The sequence below is a fragment of the Leucopleurus acutus genome (genome assembly GCF_964270905.1).
Source record: "Leucopleurus acutus genome assembly, chromosome: 5".
Classification (NCBI taxonomy): Eukaryota; Metazoa; Chordata; class Mammalia; order Artiodactyla; family Delphinidae; genus Leucopleurus; species Leucopleurus acutus.
Window position 1 is genome coordinate 49,246,250 of NC_139147.1, and position 13,991 is coordinate 49,260,240.

The 13,991-nt window shown below is 42.8% G+C and overlaps 2 protein-coding genes across 3 annotated transcripts in view; both read right to left on the reverse strand.

Annotated features, from left to right (window-relative positions):
- ZBTB11 (zinc finger and BTB domain containing 11) overlaps window positions 1-4,774 on the reverse strand; it is a 37,579-nt gene extending 32,805 nt beyond the window's left edge. Inside the window, exon 1 of one of the 2 annotated variants that reach the window (XM_082839383.1) lies at window positions 4,211-4,774. In XM_082839383.1, coding sequence (XP_082695509.1) covers window positions 4,211-4,520 — 310 coding nt within the window. In that variant the 5' untranslated portion in view covers window positions 4,521-4,774. Of the gene's footprint in view, window positions 1-3,537; window positions 3,625-4,210 lie in introns of those variants that run through there. The other variant, XM_082839384.1, reaches the window with a different exon arrangement.
- Window positions 4,775-8,475: 3,701 nt separating this feature from the next.
- On the reverse strand, window positions 8,476-13,085 carry RPL24 (ribosomal protein L24). Its single transcript, XM_082839651.1, has 6 exons — window positions 13,055-13,085; window positions 12,848-12,923; window positions 12,202-12,312; window positions 9,716-9,852; window positions 9,234-9,297; window positions 8,476-8,600 (listed from the first exon to the last, which is right to left on the reverse strand). The coding sequence occupies exons 1-6, from the start codon at window positions 13,057-13,059 to the stop codon at window positions 8,520-8,522; spliced, it is 474 nt and encodes a 157-aa protein (XP_082695777.1). The 5' UTR covers window positions 13,060-13,085; the 3' UTR covers window positions 8,476-8,519.
- Window positions 13,086-13,991: the final 906 nt, after the last annotated feature.

Here is a 13,991-nt window from a genome sequence, read left to right on the forward strand (position 1 = left end):
AAATGTGTAAAGGTAGTTAACTTACTATTTTAAGAGTGGGTAATTACCACAAGGGGTAGAAATTACTTTATGCAGGAAAATTTGAATCCACTGACTAGCTTTGTGACCATGTCCAAGTCACCTAACCTCTCTGTGCCAAAATGGGGATAAGAGCACTTACCTTCACAGCATGTTATAATGATAAAATGTTAACATTTATAAATCACTTTGAACAGTGTCTGAGACAAGGTAACTACTACGTAAGCATTAAATGATGCTCAATGGTCAACCTCCATAAAAACGTCCACATAGGGGACTTCTCTGGTGGCACAGTGGTTAAGAACCCACCTGCCAATGCAGGGGACACAGGTTCAAGCCCTGGTCCAGGAAGATCCCACATGCTGCGGAGAAACTAAACCCATGTGCTACAACTACTGAGCCCACATGTCACAACGACTGAAGCCTGCATGCCTAGAGCCTGTGCTCCGCAACAAGAGAAGCTACCACAATGAGAAACCTGTGCACTGAAACCAAAAGAAGCCCCCATTCGCCGCAACTAGAGAAAGCGCACGCGCAGCAACGAAGACCCAATGCAGCCCCTCCCCGCAAAAAGAAAGTCCACATAAAATACCAAATTAGCATTAAAAGGTTCTTTACTGAGCATAGACTTAGTGGGTAAACAACCTCTGATAAAACAACTCGAGGAACAGATTCTCACTCTAGAGCAGCGTTTTCCAACCTCAGCAGTGTTGACATTTTGGGCCAGATGATTCTTTTTGTGGGGCAGGGAGAGGTGGGTAGACTGTCCTGTCCTGTGCACTGTGGAATGTTTAGGAGCATTCCTGACCTCTACCTAACCAGACGTCAAGAGCAGCCCCTCAAACACCACCACCAGTTATGACAACCAGTATTGTCTCCAGACATAGTCAGATGTTCCCTGGGAGGCAAAACTGTCCAGGGTTGAGAACTCCTACTCCGGAGATCTGCCAAATTGAACAATTTGCTCCTGTTAGCTGTTCAAGAACCTCCCTCCCTCCCTATCAGTGATGAGGCCCAGAGAATAGTGGCTCCTATTTCTATTTCTCCACACATATTAGTCATTCAGATTTTTTTTTTCAAAGAGGTTACAAAGTGATCAGTTATAGCTGTATTAACATAGACCCAGTTCTTGCTGGGTTTTCAGAAATTACACCCTCCTCTTCTAGATTAGATAATGTCAGCATCAATTTATCCCCATAAAACAAATCAGTTCTTAGGGTAGGAACCTCTGCAGGTGACTAATTTAACCTATTACATAATTTTCGTAGTTTAATCTTTTTTCCCACTAATTTAATTTTCTCTTCACATTTTGCATTAATTGTAGATCCCCGTAAGTCAGCATTTGACTGAGGCAGGGGAGAGTCATTTATTTTGAAACTCCAGCATACAACTACAATACAGGATAAAATAAGGGGTTGAGAGGGTGAGACTATCTACTAACATTTTACGTTCTGAAATAAATTTGCTATATGTCAACTTTAGGCACTGAGCCAGTTTTTCACTGTGCTCAAACAAGTGAAGTTGCTACAAACTTGCTTGATTACCAGGATATAATGGCATTGCTTATGACGGCAACATTCTAGAAAAAGCAGCATAAATAATAAATCCCAGTAAACTACCCCTCACTTTGGAATCGTTTTTTTCTTGGCATCTACACTGATTAGATCTTATTAATTCCCAGATAAACATCTACAGGGCTTTGGAGTATGTTTGTTATAAAAAGGGTCCATTTGTAGTGTATGACACATTAAAAACGTTTTATCAGCTATCAGTTCCAGGTCCAAGAATGTTTATTTTTCTGTCTATGCAGCGCTGTTAATTTTTTTTTTCTCTTCCTTTTGGCAGTCCCAAGCAGCACGCGGGATCTTGGTTCCCCAACCAGGGATCGAACCCACGCCCCTTGCTGTGGAAGCGTGGAGTCCTAACCACTGAACCACCAGGGAAGTCCCCAGTGTTGATAATTTTAATAGGCCTATAACAAACAAGTAAAATGAGCAAAGTGTTAATGTAATAAACATCAAAATGAATAGCTAATAATCGAGGGCAAACTTCTCTGATGCTGATTATGAATTCTCATTTTATATGAAAAAATATTAAAATAATAAAAATAATGATATAAAATAGTATCATAAACCCATTACATATTAACAAAAATAGCATTTATACGAAAAATACTATTTACCAAAACATAAAAAAATTAGTGAGAAAAGTGTGCTACTTTACATTTTTGCAAGTCTTTTTAATGCGTGGTTTAACAGAAGACAGATTATCATATATGCATTCAATCTATTGCCATATTATCACATGTCATGTAGCCTCTGGAAAACGCCACTGTATACTTGTGATACAGTAAGTAAAAAGGCAAATAATGCCTTAGTATTATTATGAATATAATTTTGACTTTGGGGATTCTCTGAAAGGATCTCAGGGCCTCCCTGTTCAGGGGTTTAGTACCAAATTTAGAGAACAGCTGTTCTGTACATTTAAGGACTTCAAAAGTCTACTTATCCACAAATGTATCTCTCATTAAAAAAAATAAACATCAACACAGTCTCAGGGTTTTTTTTTTTGTCTTTTAAGACACTGCACACTAAAACAAAAATCAAACAAACAAAATACTGGATTAGATTGTCACTCACAGATAATCAATTTAGGGAAGGAAAATTCTGAACACTAAGCCCATTTAGCACCATATAATAGTGATTAAGAAAAGTCTGAAATCCCAAAGGTCAGCTCCTGGTGCTTTTAGTTTTCCCATCTGTAAAACAAGAGACATAAATGTTTCCATCTTACAAGGTTTGATGAGGATTAAATACTATGTAAAAATAAATTAAGTGCTCAGCACTATGCCTGCATGTAAAAGTTTGATCCGTGTTATCTTTAGCTATAATTATCGTTTTAACATGTCATAAAATATTAAACCTGAGACATTTGTTCAACAAAACTATGTCTGACCAAATCAATCCTAACAAAATGCAGCAATTACTCCATATTTACCCTTCAGTCATGTCGCTATAGGAATTTAAGTCAGATATTGGTTTAAAATATAAAATAAGGAAAAGCTTTAAAGAAGAATATAGAGAGCTGGACTGTTTTTGAAAACACGAAAAAATTATTTAAGATGCAAAAAGACCTGTCCAGAAAAGTTCATATTCAGTAGTCTAACTTCCTTACTCACAGATTAGTTCCATAAGTTAATTTCTGCAGAACCATACGGAATCGTTCCTGACGAAACCTCTTCTATAGGCCTGCAAACTTTTACTAATTATAAACGGTTTGAATATTCATTAACTTTTTGGAGAGTGAGGACGGTAAAAAACAAAAACAAAAACCCGAAGGACCCTTTCTCTCCTTCCCTAACCTGGTTCCCAAGGAGTCAAACTTTAAAGCTACACTCCCGGACCATAACAGTCCCAGCAACCTCATCTTTTCTGGGGTATACATAGTGCCTCACAGTGTCCAAATCGCTCTTCACTACAGCAAACGGAAGAATATTAAAATACCCAGAATTGAGAGTACCTGCTTTTAAAATTCTTGTCCTAAAAACTAGGCTCAAATGACTGTTTCCACACAGTCACTCGAAATCACTTCTGCACACAACTGTATGATTCCTTATTCACGCCGCAGTAGCACAAAGAGGAACCCCGGCAAGCGGATCAGCAGAAGCTCAAACCCGCTGGCCAACACCCTAGCGGAACGCACTGCAGAAAGCGGCCGGGCTCTGGGCGGACCGCGCCGCTTCCAAACCATCCGCACAAACATGATTTTTAAACGCACACACACAGCACCTGCAACGGCCGCCCAAAAGCGTCCGCAAAGGGAAGAAGCCACCGCCTCCCGCGCCGCCGAAGGAGGCGGGCCCAGCGCACCCCGCGCGTCCCGGCCCCTCCCCGCGGCTGGGCCGGCCCCCGACGAAGCCCCCTTCGCCCCACCCCGGGCCAGGGCCCGCCCCTAGCTTCCCCGGCCTCCTTCCTGTGGGAAGTGCGGCTCCTTTCGCGTCCCCCACCCTCTCGGCTCCGCCTGGCAGCTGCTCCGCCGCCGGGCACGGGCTAGGCTGGGCCCGCGAGCGGCGTCCGGGAGGAGGGTGCCGGACCCTCACACTCGCGGGTGCCCAGACAGGCCCGCCTCTGGCTGCGGGCCTTTTCTGGGAGCAAGCCGCCCGCCCTCCCCCTTACCGCGGGCGAGGTCTTACCTCGCCACCAGTACGTCTTGGACAAGTCGTGCCAGGTCTGATGCTGGGTGTGGTGAGTGCCGCCCGGGCCCAGGTGCGCAGCCTCGATAAGCCCCCGGCGCCGGTCGGGCTGCAGCACCACCTCCAGCTCGGCGAAGGTCTTGCGGTGCCGCTGCCTCCGCTGGTAATACAGCGTTCCGTCGCGCACCACGTAGCAGGCGGCCGCCTTGCGGATTTTACGCTTGACATTACCCTCGGTGCCCGGCGCGTACGGCTCGCACTCGTTCGTCAGGTAGCGCAGGATGGCCTGGTAGCTTTCCTCGCTTGACATCGCTGACGGCGGCTCCCCGAGGGCGCCTGTCAGTGGCAAGGGAGGAAGACAGCGCACTAGTTCCGGGCGGATGCAACAGCAGTGGCGGCACTGTAGGGAGGACTGGCTGTGTCTGTGGTGAGTGCTCTTCGAGGGCGCCCGCACCGTGGAGGGAGAACTGACGAGTTGGTAACCAAGAGGAACTGCACTTCTCCAGCGCGCGGGATCCGCTGGCGACTGACAAAATGGCTGCTGCACCACCGGAAGTGACGCAAATCAAGGGCAGTGGGTGAGGGGGCTAAGCCCTGATTGGAGCGCAATGGCTTTCTAGCTTGATCTAGCCGACCAAGTGACGTTAGGACTGCGGACGGACATTTTGGTAGCGGGTAGGCCCTTCCTGGGAAATCGAAGTGGTTTTGAGCAGACATCTTAAGTCCTGGCAGTTTCCCTTTTTGTTTTTCCCTTCTTTCCCAGGATCTGAGCACGTGTAGGAGGCGGTGGTGGGCAGTTGTTAATCCCGTTGGAGATACCCCAAGGTGTAAAGGAGTCTTTTTGACCCCGCCTACGTTTTTGAGACACCCGACAACATAAAAGCGCCAGATTTTGAGGCCCCTAGTATATTAGCCACTGGATGTAAGACCAAAGAAAGCCCTTTCACATGGAAATGCAGCTTCCAGTTAAGTGTTATAAAATCTAAATCCCTCCGTGATAGGAGTTAATGTAATTTCTAAGCGACTGCTGGTTCCTAACTACCCATGGAATAGTCATTTTTCTGGAATGATCAGCTTATGTATTGACGATTTTTTACCTATGAAGGTAGTCATGTTGGCAAGGAGTGAGGAAGATCAGCTAGCAGTGTTTTCTTACAGCTTTATTGGCATATATTTTTACATAAACTTAGGAGAAAAAATTCTCCATTTTACACCCAACATATACTGAATGCACAAAAGGCCGAGGCGGCTCAGACTGCGCGGTGCTTTATTGGAGCCTGAAAACTCTGGGCCAGCCCTCTCCTCTCCCAGCCTAGAGTCTGCAGTCATTGAGTGAGGTGACCCTTTGGAGATAGGTGTGGACAGATGGTGAGAACAGTGGGCTCAAAAAGCAGGATGCGGGACTTCCCTAGTGGTGCAGTGGTTAAGAATCTGTACTTCCAATGCAGGGGATCCGGGTTCTATCCCTGGCCAGGGAACTAGATCCCTCATGCAAACTAAGAGTTTGCATGCCACAACAGAGGAGCCCACGAACCGCAACTAAGACCCAGCGCAACCTAAATAAATGAAATAATTAAAACAACAAAAAAAAGCGGGATGCACTCAGTCCCCTGGCACTTGGGGGTGGGGATTGCAGGAATTTCCAAACGGCCCGGTTGTTTGAGGCAGTTGAACATTCTAGCTGTAGGTACATGAGCTCCCAGGCCCTGAGGAAAGATAGAACTACCAGGCCTTAGGGCCACTCATTCCACAGACTACAGCTGGGTGAGGGAGGAATTAGAAGATGGAGACACACCCCTGCTCCCAAGGGGTGGGGCACCCAGAATGGATTTCCAAATCCACCCTCCAAGGGATGTATATGTGCTGGGCCAGCACCACCAGTTTTGCTGTGAAATAGACTTCCTTTAAAACTAAATTTAATGTGGGACTTTCCTGGTGGTCCAGTGGTAAGAATCCGCTTTGCAGTGGAGGGGATGCGGATTCGATCCCTGGTCAGGGAACTAAGATCCCACATGCCGCGAGGCAACTAAGCCTGCATGCCACAACTACTGAGCTCGCCCACCTCAGCTAGAGCCTGCCTGCCCAAACTAGAGTCCATGCACTCTGGAGCCTGCGCACTAGATTAGAGAAAACCCACCACCACAACTAAGAGCCCACGTGCCGCAACTAAGACCCGATGCAGCCAAAAAAATAAAAATTAAAAATAAACCTTTAAAGAAAACTAACACATTAAAAAAAAACTAAATTTAATGTAAGTAGATTAAAATTTTAAGTAAACAAGTTGTGGACATGGCTAAGAGAAGCTAAGTTAGTCGAAATCCCTCCACACCCAAATCAGTTTCTATCAAAACACACCCCGTGAAAACACTGAGAAGTCCACTGAAACTTGGGATTCTCCTCTGTGCCTTTGGGCCAATAGAGAAATGTTTTAGTAAAATGTTTTACATGTGGTCCAGTGGTCTTCCTGAGAAAAGCTAAACTTGCTGTCCTGTGAGAACAAGTATTTAGTGTTTATACTGTCCTGAGCTGCAAGCTGTTCAGGACTCAAAGGTAATCAGAATGGGCAGTTCCATTTTAAGGCATTTAGACGAAAAAAGCAGTGCTTTCAAGGGGACATTTTATTGTGTTCAGAAGTAAGAACATGTAGCTCTGCATTCATGTTGGGTATTTTGACTGGCTTTTAAGCTTTCTCTGTTCACAGCTGCATGACCTCTTTTTTCATATATTTAAAAAAAATCACAATAAAAAGGGTTTTTTTCCAAACAAAATCTAAGCAAAAGCCAGCCAACCAGCTTACCTTGTATATTTACTTTATACACCTTTTCAGTTTTCAAGTCCTCCAAAGACTGTTTTATCCCCAACACCTAGACCAATGCCTGAATTTAACAAGCACCAGATATAATCATTAATTCCATCACCCTGGATAGAATGGAGGTGAGGGGCAGTGTTGATGTATTTTACCTTCACATACTATTCCTATGTATAAAAAGCATGTTTCTCAAGAGGATGTACCTTGTTCATCATTTCCTTGCAACTTAGCACAGTGTGGTACGTAAGATGATCTGCTTTTTGAAGAAGTGCAAGCCAATTTTTTTTTAAAGTTTTTGTTTATTTATTTATGGCTGTGTTGGGTCTTCGTTTCTGTGCAAGGGCTTTCTCTAGTTGTGGCAAGTGGGGGCCACTCTTCATCACAGTGCACAGGCCTCTCACTATCGCGGCCTCTCGTTGCAGAGCACAGGCCCCAGACACGCAGGCTCAGTAATTGTGGCTCATGGGCCCAGTTGCTCCGCAGCATGTAGGATCTTCCCAGACCAGGGCTCGAACCCGTGTCCCCTGCATTGGCAGGCAGATTCTCAACCACTGTGCCACCAGGGAAGCCCTGTAAGCCTATTCTTAACAACAATTACTATTTTCCTTACCCCATTTATGTAAAAGAAATTGTATTCATTTAAGCTTATTTTCTGGAAGCAAGAGCAGATTATACAGGTGATAGTTCTAAGTAGTTTTAACTCAGCTATAAGCTAATCGTTAAAAGGTGAGATACTAGTGAACCAAAAGGCATCCCCAATATGAAATAAATGTGTCTATTATGGAGAAGGGTAATTTATCAAGAAAATAACTCATTAAGAAGGCTTCCTTTCTGCAGACAGAAGAAAAAAATGCATCTTTTAGCAATCAACCTGGCTAAAATCTATGCAACATCCTAGTACTTGTAGCTATGTAACAAAAAAAGTTTAGACAATGTAGTCTGTAACGTGCCCTTATAGCCTCAGCTGAGCAAAGCTTGCATTTAACCATATAGATCTTATTTTATTTACATCATCTTGCTTAACATCTCTCCAAGAGGCTTACATTAGGAGGCACTATTCCCAAGAAATGAACTCTTTAAAAAATACCTAGCTCTTGGACTTCCCTGGTGGTGCAGTGGTTAAGAATCCGCCTGCCAATGCAGGGAACACGGGTTCGATCCCTGGTCTGTGAAGATCCCACATGCCGCAGAGCAACTAAGCCCGTGAGCCACACTACTGAGCCCACACGCCACAACTATTGAAGCCCACGCGCCTAGAGCCCATGCTCCACAACTTAGAGTAGCCCTTGCTCACTGCAACTAGAGAAAGCCCACACAGCAAAGAAGACCCAATGCAGCCATAAATAAATAATTAAAACAAAAAAACCCACCTAGCTCTTAAATTCCTAACTGTGTAGTTTAGCTATTACTGTGTAGGCTGAACATGCCTAATTTAGGAGTAAGAATTCCACCACAATCTAGTTATAGTCAGATCTTTATTTAAAAATCCAAGCTACCAACTTAGCGTTTTCCACCAACACGGGGAGCAGAAACTTTCACAGGCTTCACAATCTTTTGCTTAGGTGCTGCCTTTGTGGGAGCCTGTAAAAAGACAATATGTTATGTGGCATTATTCCATGTGAGGTTTTGTTTTGTTTTTTTTCCCCCCAATCACTGCTCTCTTATGCCCAAACTCTGTTTGTTTCCTAGACTGCTTTCCTAATTATCTGTGTTCCTAATATTATGAAGTCCACCTTTATATGAAATATAAACGAAAGACAAAGATATCAGATTGAAGGAGTTAAGAGACACAACTAGATGCAGTGTGGGATCCTGAACTGTATCCTAAGAACAGAAAAAGGACCAATGCTAATTTTTTGGTTTGAAATTTTTACTATGGTTATTGAAATTAACACTGATAAAAGCTGGGTAAATTCTGTACAATTATAGAAAATTTTACTGAAAATCTAGAATTATTTCAAAATAAACTTTAAAACACCTTTATTTTCCCCCTTTCTATTTCTATATAGCACTAACATACGCATTTGGCTTTAGCAAAGGGACCTCTCTGGAGACCGGAATCACTCACTTAGAAATCAATTATGGACATCATTTCCATTAGAGCCTTGCACTAAATTCCTTAAAAAAACTGAAACTTTCATTTACCACAATTTGGATTAAAAATAAATCTTTCTGTTGCTTTAAATGAGAAATCCAAGATAATCCCACAATTACCTTTGCAGCAGCCATTGCTGTCTTTTTAGATGCTTGCTTAGCCTTTTTTGCTTCCTTGGCAGCCCTGTGGGGTTAAAAATAACTTAAGCAAAGCACTTTACTCCTTAAGGGTATAGTCTATAAACAAGAGGCTAGTGTTTGGGAAAAGTAGAATTAACATATTCCTTCCCCACCTGCAATTATTTGTATGATAAATCCAAAGGATTTATTAACAAATGTCATTAACCACCAAGTCAGCTTAACATTTGTTAGAAATTGTACAGTATCTTTATAATTGCATATAGAATTTCAACAAATCATTTAGACTATAGTATAAACTTCTGTATTATTAAACATGAGTGTTTACAATTTCACAATTCCTATACAGATGCAAGTAACACAACATAAAATAACATGAGATTAAGATTTCTGTGCCTATAAACCCAAACATAACCTAAAATCCATTCCAATAGCTGAAATGCTCATAATGAAAGCTTCCTCACCTGATAGCTTGTTCTCGTTGAGCCTTCCTAACTTCAGGTTTCTGATTCCTCTTGGCCATTATATCAGCAAGAGATGCACCAGTTATGGCCCTCTGGAATTTGACTGCACGGCGGGTTCTTTTCTTTTGAATTTCTTCCTACAGAACAAAAAGATGGGGACCACACTTAGCAACCTTGCTTCATGAATGTCGGGAAGAAATGAAATATATCACATGTCAGAAGGGGGCAAATGAGCTCTCTCTCAGGTCTTTTTCGTAAGGGCACTAATTCCATTCATGAGGGCTCTGCCCTCATGGCTGTATCACCTCCCAAAGGTCCCACCTCCTAACCATCACCTTGGAGGCTCAGTTTCAACATATGAATTTGGGGGGGGAACACAATTCAGACCACAGAAATATACAACCAGGGAGTTCCCTGGTGGCTTAGTCGTTATGACTCTGGGCTTTCACTGCCAGGTTCAATCCCTGGTTGGGGAACTGAGATCCCACATGCTGCACAGTGCAGCAAAAAAAAAATAAAAAAGACCAAAAATAATCCATGCAATTATTTGAAATGAAATATACATACAAATATATATTTTTAAAGTATCTATATGTAAAATACTGCAACACACAGATAAGTTTTCTGACTATGGATTGGTTAAACCATCTATTACAAATCCTGGCCATTATTTAGAAGGACAGAAAGTTAAACTCTAAGGAAGTTAACTGAATAGTACTTTAAAAGTGATCTTAACAAGACTTTACGATAAAGAATGTGCTTTCGGAAAAAAATTATCAAACCTCAACTCTATTTTGTTTTTACTCCAAGTATTGACACTGGGAGAAATAGTCAAGTTAGAAGATGATTTAAGACAGGAAAGCCACCAAATGTAGGGAATGTCTGGGAATCAAGACAGTACAATTCACACATCTGCTGCAGATTCTATACTGAAACCTATGCTACAGTGCTTGTGAGAAAAAAGATCTTGCGTGCATCTCTAAGTCCAAGAAAAAATAAAATGAACTATTTATTAAAGCAGGGATACGCCAAGTATCTTAAAATTTTTAAACAGGACATATGGAGAAAAGAGGGCACATTTGTGGTTAACCAAAATGCTCGTTTTACCAATACTTTAAACTTTATACAGAGGTGAAATTTTATTGTAGAAAATGCCAGTATTTACCTGTTTATATTTTTCTTACCTCAAATCCATTTAAAAAATACTTTTCTTATTGTGGTAAAATATATATAACATTAAGTTGACCATTTTGAAGCATTTTTAAGTGTGTAATTCAGTGGCATTAAAAATGTTTGTAATATTGTGCAAACACCAACTTCCATCTCCAGAACTTTTTTCATAATTCAAAACGAACTCTGCACCCATTAAATAATAGCTCCCTATTCCACCTTCCCCCCTAGTCCTGCCTGGTAACCTCTACTTTGTCTTTAGGAATTTGTCCACAACTAGGTACCCCATAAAAGTGGAATCATACAATATTTGTCTTCTTGTGTCTGGCTTATTTCACTTAGCATAATATCAGGCCTGTCAGCTTTTTAAGGCTGAATAATATTTCACTGTATGTATTTATCACATTTAGTTATCCATTCATCCACTGATGGGACATTTGGTTGTTTCCACCTTTTGGCTATTGTGAATAACAGCACCGTGAACATCAGTGTACAAGTAATCTGTTTAAGTCCCTGCTTACAATTCTTTTGCGTATATAGACTTAGAAATGGAATTGCTAGATCATATGACGGTAATTCTCTTTAACTTTTTGAGAAACTGCCAAACCACTTTCCACAGTGCCTGCACCATCTTCATTCAGCAATGCACAGGGTTCCAATTTCTCCACATCCCCACCAACATTTGTAATTCCTCCCACCCGCACCCCCGTTTGGATAATGGCCACCCTAGTGGGTATGTCACATCCCCCTATTTAGAATTTTTCCTTCCTCTTAACTCCCATAATACCTAGCCACGTCTTTCACCCAGGAGGTGCTCACTCACTAAATATTCACAAGCCTCCTGAATACTAATTCTCTTGCCATGACACTCAAACCTTTTCTCAAAAATCTGTTTCAACAACCTAAAAGACCACTTCAAAAAACACAACCAGTTTTAAGAACTAATATGCTGGAAGACTCCACAATATGATACCTACATTGGGAATAATTCTATAAGCATTATAACCAATACCAAGTTTTCACACAACTATTTAGTTGCCACCACTTGAACATCTTAAACACTTTAATGGTGCACTATAACCCAAGTGAGCTTAATGTAATTTACCTAACTCTGGAAGGGGGAATGCTTTCAAATTTCAACTTGATATTTTTACTGTGAGCCTAAGATGTATAAGGAGGCACTCTTTATATCAATCATTTTCACTTCACTGTCTGATGCTTTTCAGTTAGGAGTACTTTCACACTGTCTCATTTAATTTTAAAAAGCAGTAAATGATGCTCAGAGTTTCAACAACATGAAAGTGCATTTCACTTACCGACTGTCCCTTTTTGTGCTTTCTTCTGTAGAGGACAGTCCAGTTGATCTGACGAGGATTCCTCTTGGAAAGGAATGCCGACTCACATTTTGCATTAAGAAATTGGAAAACCTGTCGTGACAAGTTCAAAGTAGGAGTCTTGAGCTTGAAATTACTAGTGAATTAATATTCTAATTCTATCCTCTCATTTTACAAAACTGAGGCCCATACAAACCAAAAGGCTTGTATCACAGAACTGGCAGGAAACTCTGCGTTTCGCCCTGTCTTTTCTCGAGTAGACAAACCTAAGTTCATAACGCAGAGGAGAGTTGGGTGTCAAATTCTGGAAGGCATCTAACTCCTGTCCCTCCCGAGATTCCAAAAGGACCTGGTGCCCATAAAATAGCCAAATACCCCGGTGGCCCACTGCCCTTACACTGGAACATTAATGTTACACAAGCTCCTAACTTCCGACCTGATTTACATTCGATCAAAGCTCAAGACTGATTCACTTAGAGGTTTCTGATCCTAACAATCATTGCACACAGGGTCCCCGGAACAAGCTTTTCAGGGACCAAGGGTGATGTGGTGAAGGATCCCGCCTAGACTGAACGAGACCGGTCTTTCCTTAGCAGCAAAGGTGCGTTTAGCCCAAGCGGCCTTTCACCTTCCCGTCGGTCCTGGCGTAGCGCCTCCCGTGTCCTGGGTAGATCTTGTACCCGCTGAAACTGCATAGCTCGACCCTGTAACGAAAAACGAAAGCACATTAGGTGGGGTAGGGGATATCTTCGGAAAGAAGAAGCCATGCCTGGGATGCCGGAGAGGCCCTTTGCCCGAAGATGCAAGAGGATTGGGATATAAGGTTCCTGCTTACTTCATTGCTGCTAGCGCCGGCGAGAAGAAAAGATGGCGAAAAGAAAGAAAGGATCATGGGAAAAGCCCTTATAAGGTCGTGGGAAAGCAATCTCCTCCCACAATTCTCTTCCCTAACCCCGGCGTTCGGTGATGACGTCACCTCGCCGGGGAGACAAGTCTAGAGTTCCCCGCCGGCCGTCTGCCTCTGGAGTAACTGCGCTAGAGGCCGTTAAGGCTCTACAGGCGGGGAGGGAGGGACAGGCAGGCAGTTGCTTCCTGAGTCATTCTGTCGTCTCTCCTAGAGCTTCGTCCTACTGCAGGGAACGTGAGGTAAAGAGAAGAGGCTCCTCTCTCCCCTCCCTCTTATAGTTTAGTGATGTATAGATGAATACCGATTAGGTAAAACCTAAAATCATATTTTGCCTTCTGTGCTGGCCCATTTCCTTAACTAACAAAATTAAATTGTAATAGTTTCCACATTTGCAAAAAAATAAGGACATCTGAACTGTCTCTGAGGCCGTGCAAATGGAATTGTGCTTGATGGCGTTTTGCATTAATTATAATTAACGTTCGTTGAGTGTTCTCTTTCTGTGTGCCAGGACTCGTGCTAAATCATATGCATACATTAATTCATTTAGTTTACAAACTCTATATTAAGTAAGCGCCGAAGCATTGCAAAATGACGACTGCCGGTGGCGGTCGATTGCCAGGCTGCCGGCTGCTACCTAGTGGCGGGGGTGTGGGGGTAGCGGCCGGTGGTTGCTCAGGAAACGGTAAAGCCCTTCTCTGGAAAAGGCAGCCCTGCCCGGTCCCACCGGGAAGGCCGATGCCTGGATCGCTTGACCCCTTCTGTAATGCTCGGTACTTCAGCAAATGATGGGGAATGGCAAAAGAGAATCCTTGAACTGTGTGCGAGGCTGGAGTACTTGACTAGGAAACAAATCTAATGATCGGTT